This window comes from Contarinia nasturtii, unplaced genomic scaffold, assembly GCF_009176525.2.
Source record: "Contarinia nasturtii isolate CC-2019 unplaced genomic scaffold, AAFC_CNas_1.1 Cnas_scaffold_1738, whole genome shotgun sequence".
NCBI lineage: Eukaryota > Metazoa > Arthropoda > Insecta > Diptera > Cecidomyiidae > Contarinia > Contarinia nasturtii.
Window position 1 is genome coordinate 1 of NW_022199071.1, and position 4681 is coordinate 4681.

The window sequence follows — 4681 nt, forward strand, 5'->3', positions numbered from 1 at the left end:
CTGGAGTGATACCTATGAAAAAGTTCAAACAACTACGTTAGTTTTGAGATACAATTAATTTTTTGATACAGTTTCCTTGAAAAAATCACAAAAAAAAAATGAATTTTTGTATGGGAGCCATGTCTGTATGATATCGTAATGAGCTGAAACTTTGCACAGATTATTTTTATCACACAAAAATAACATTCCGAGAGTTTGAAGACATTTCAATGCATATTGGGGGTACCTCCCGAAGGAAAATTTTGGATTTTTCACCCAAAAACGAAAATTTTGTATGGGAACTACCCTTGATATTCAAACTTTCAGAATGTTAACTTTTTGTGAAACAATAACCTCTGCAAATTTTCACATGATTACGATATCATATAGGCATGACTGCGATACAAAAATTCCCATTTTTAGTAGTTTTTTATTAAAATGTGCGTCGAAAATTATTTGTATCGTAAAACTAATGTCAGATTCAGTTTTCTCGTGAATTCTTTGAGTAAAAGATTTGTAATAAATACATGTTGTGGATCACAGTACGAAAAAGTTCATCTTACGGATGTAAGACATTTTATTTTTTTTAAATTTTTGTGTAGGTAAAAGTGTCATTTTGTTTGCAATATTGCAATTTCATACTGAAATATTCAGATTTGAACTTGAAAGATGCTTTTTTGAAGAAAATGCCAATTTTCTCATAACTTTTAACTATAGTCAGCTTTTTTCCCGAAAACCGAACCATTCATGTATGTTTTGAAATGAATTCAATTTTTTTCATGGCCCGAAATTATTTATTCCATTAAGTAACAAATTATACACACAGCACTCCCGTTATACAATATTATAATAAGATTTGACGTATTTATAAAAGACAAGTACACACACTGAAGTGTTTACACACTTGTTTTAATATTTCGGAATTTTAATTTTGTTTTCGTCAAATGAATGACAAGTATTCGAATTCATTTATTTCGTTCAGAGCCGTCTTTAGTTTTGGAAGTCGGGATTCAAACTTTTGGACTTTTTTCTTCAAACTTTATTTAAACATATCAATAAGTTAAAAATAATGAATTTATTTTGTGTGTTGTTGATCGTGTTTGTTTTGACAGAGTATTCGGTAAATAATTAAATTTTCATTTTTTATTGTATTTTTTTCAAACTCTTCTCCAAAATTCAAATCAATATTTCTTTTCCATACATAGAAAACAGGTAACTGTCCACTTACCGGATGCCAAATCAAATAAAATTCAATTATACTGACCAAAGTCATTTACATTTATCACTTCATACAGTTGTTTCGCAAATTATTGATGGCATAGCGGTTGAAAATATCAAAGATTACAATTATATCGTTGGAATTCAGTATCACAGGAGTGACGGTGCTGATTTTTATAATTGTATTGGGACTATAATAAATAGTTACAAAATAGTTACTGCAGCACACTGTCTTTTTAACAACACGCCCAGCTTTACGTTGATTTTTGGGTCACAAAAACTCACCGAACCAGTTTATACCGTGAATATTACTGATTTAGACTATACAATTCATCCGAAATACAGTCGAGGTTTCTTTCAATATGTAAAATCAATTAAAATTTTATGATTCAATGTTTAATTGCTTTTGACTCAAGGTAGCCCGTACTTAAATGACATAGGTAAGAATGATAAATTTATTGTATTTCCGAAACAATATTAATGACTTGATGATATTGCTACAGGTGTGATTGAATTGAAAAAAGCATTACCATTTGGGGAGCATATTGGCAAAATCGATATGGTAGACAAGAAAATGATTGAAAAGGAATATGCAGGACATACGGGTAACTATTCTCCATTAAGAAAAACTAAAGGGGGATTATTCGAGCTTATATTCCCTGTGCCCATGAGTGCTTAATTGGTATTAATCGAACCCTCTTCCATCGAATTTAGATGAAGAAGTGACAATGTTAGGATACACGACATCGGAACATCCTAAACGAACCCCGTCATACAGTCCCTTAATGTCCGTTGTTTCGAAAATTGCCGATTTTGCTGAATGTAAACGGACGTATCGGAAAAGAAAACAAAATTGTGTGTTAGATTTTGAACGACAATTTTGCGTTGCTTTGCGTGGACCGCATCATAATATGCATTTATCGAATGCGGGCGATTCGGGAGGTATTTTCGTTTTTTGTTTTTGAGACTTGTGATTTTAATATGACAATGTTCATTGCAGGGCCTGTCATTCTAAAACTATGGACGAAAAGGTATGTATTTTATGAAATATTTGTTTTGTCATTTGCTTAAAAGTCTAATCGATTTTTTTTTGTCTCAAATGTCAGCTCCAAACCAAGTATAAAACATTTTTTCCTGGGTTTTACTTCGAACGACATACGTGGTCTCCCTGAAGTAAGTATCCATTTCTTCATAGTTAATACGTGATTTTTATTCCTGGATTTTTTATTCGTCCAAGATATGCACGAAAGTCGCTGGACATTTGGATTTTATTGCAAATCCAAAGGTATTATCGAAATAAATTGATTTTGTATACAATTAAAAGTAATTTGTTTTCTCCGAACTTTTTCCCTCTCATCCGCAGGCTTTTGTAGCGAAATATAACAAAAAGCAGAATGCTGCATCCAAATCGAAGAGCAAATTCAAGTTTTCAAAGTGTATACCCTCCATGTAAACGAAATAGAAAACGAACGAATTTCGGATGGCAACTGGCAACACTTTACTCCGTTGTAACACAGAATGTTTTGCTCTATAAGTTACTCTTTTTCACCTGTTTAAATAAAGTATTTTCTCTGAAGCGAGAGAATGAACTTAATTTTCATTAGTATTTTTAAAATTTTACTTGAGCTTACACGTCATAACAATCTACGTGGAAGCTCTTCTATTTGCGCAGAACGTGTGTTTTAAAAAAAAGAAAAATATACAATCAGACGTATTTTTTCACATAGCATCCCATTCTTACTCACTTACACCCATACATACCTTGAATCAATTTCCAAATTTCTTCAATTATTTAATATTTCTTATATAAGAATAATTTGGAAAAATGAGAAAAATAATATCAAAAATATGAAATACGGAGCAATTATTCCATTCGTAAGTGTTAATGGAGAATATCAATCGCACCAATATCCATAACAAAATGAGAATGTTAGATTTGTCCATTCAAGTTTATTTTATTTAATCAAACTTTGTTGTACTTTATCAAACGGATTTATTAACATTTCAATTCAATTTCATGCTATTTTTCAGAACTCTTTCGAGTTTTCGTTTATTTTGACTTCATTTCTAGTTATTATTTTACTTTGTTGTTTAAAGAAGAGTGATTGAATTTAAATGATCATTTTTGTATGATTTTGAAAAGAGAAAAGAGGAAAAGATGTCAAAGGAGTAGTGTGCCCTTATAAAATTTAATGTGATTTAAACGTTTTCATTTGATTATTCGGTTACTACGATTGGCGATGAATGGTCTTCATGTGGTGTTTAGCAGTAGCTTGCATTGCAAAACGTGCATCGCATAGTTTGCACGGAAATGGTTTTTCACCCGTATGATAGTTTAGCATGTGCAGCTTTAATTGACGTGAATCTGTCTTTAAATCTTTACACAAGTAGCACTGCTGTAGGCGACGATGGCAGCGTTCTTCGTGTGCTTTTCTGTCACCTTCTTTGGAAAATAGTCGATAGCATTTGGCACAACGGAATGGGCTTGGTTTGGCATGTGTAGCCAAATGTTTCTTAAGATCGCCTTTTCGACCAAATCTCTTTTCACAAACAGCACAATCGAATAGTTTTTGACCCCAGTGTTTTAGTTGCATATGTTGATTCAAATGACCTTTGTCAAAACATTGATGCGGACAGAGATAGCACTCGAACCGTCGGTATTTACATCGATCCTCATGCAACTGCTTTTTATTTTCTTGAGCGAATCGTTGACCACATTTGATGCAGGCAAACGGCAGTTGTTTGGTTGAGTACGCAAATGGATGTTGAGATGATGTTTGAGTACAAACGCTCTCTAAAAACATGGCATGTGAATGGCTTAACGCCACTGTGGATTCGCATGTGTTGCTTTAGATTAGCAAGTTCCCCCAAGGTGGATTGACATAGGTAGCATGTGTACTGATGAACTTTGCAGGCGTTTCCATGGCTGATCTTTTCAGTTTCGTTCGCAAATCCATGACGACATTTTGAACAATTGAATGGGAATTCAGAACTATGGATTTTCTTGTGCCTTTTCAAATTGCTCTTGAATGCAAAGGATTTGGCACATATTTCACATTCAAAAGGCTTTTCACCGGTGTGTGGGTTCTTATGTGACTTGAAGCATAATTGCACAAATGACATTTGTGTTTCTTCTGTGCACTTGCCATTGGTTTCTTCGATACTTTCCCGTTGCGATAATCTTTTGGACCTCGTTTCTTCTTGCCATCACCTTTTTGTTCCCGATTTGCACCTTTGCTGTTTAACCTTAAACTTGATCCGCTTGAGTTTCCGCCCAACAGTTCTTCGTTATCTGTTCCATCTTTGGAGCATACACCTTGTGCTTTCTCACATTTTTTCTCCAAGCATTCATCTTCACAGAATCGACTTCGCTGTCACTTTCGCTCTCTGATTTGATTGAGGCGTTTGCTTCGACTGGCGATGGTGGCAATGGATAATGAAGCATTTCGATGCCATCCGTGGGCTCTTCTTTGATCACAACTTC

General features: G+C 33.8%; 2 protein-coding genes across 2 annotated transcripts; one reads left to right on the plus strand and one right to left on the minus strand.

Annotated features, from left to right (window-relative positions):
* The first annotated feature begins 966 nt into the window (after positions 1-966).
* On the plus strand, positions 967-2791 carry LOC116347202 (trypsin-5-like). Its single transcript, XM_031777717.1, has 10 exons — positions 967-1099; positions 1185-1191; positions 1275-1547; positions 1614-1637; positions 1701-1802; positions 1912-2139; positions 2198-2228; positions 2304-2370; positions 2435-2482; positions 2561-2791. Exons 1-10 carry the CDS (start codon positions 1049-1051, stop codon positions 2648-2650), a joined length of 921 nt encoding a protein of 306 aa, XP_031633577.1. The 5' UTR covers positions 967-1048; the 3' UTR covers positions 2651-2791.
* A 634-nt stretch (positions 2792-3425) lies between these two features.
* Positions 3426-4001, minus strand: LOC116347201 (zinc finger protein 786-like). Its single transcript, XM_031777716.1, has one exon. The coding sequence runs from the start codon at positions 3999-4001 to the stop codon at positions 3426-3428; it is 576 nt and encodes a 191-aa protein (XP_031633576.1).
* Between the last annotated feature and the right edge of the window lie 680 nt (positions 4002-4681).

Bases quoted from the DNA above. Each gene is read 5' to 3' on its own strand.
- LOC116347202 (XM_031777717.1), top strand. From the start codon at position 1,049: ATGAATTTATTTTGTGTGTTGTTGATCGTGTTTGTTTTGACAGAGTAT. The intron at 1,638-1,700 runs GTAAGAATGATA...ATATTGCTACAG, and splicing joins CCCGTACTTAAATGACATAG to GTGTGATTGAATTGAAAAAA. The intron at 2,229-2,303 runs GTATGTATTTTA...CTCAAATGTCAG, and splicing joins CTAAAACTATGGACGAAAAG to CTCCAAACCAAGTATAAAAC.
- LOC116347201 (XM_031777716.1), bottom strand. From the start codon at position 4,001: ATGTTTTTAGAGAGCGTTTGTACTCAAACATCATCTCAACATCCATTT.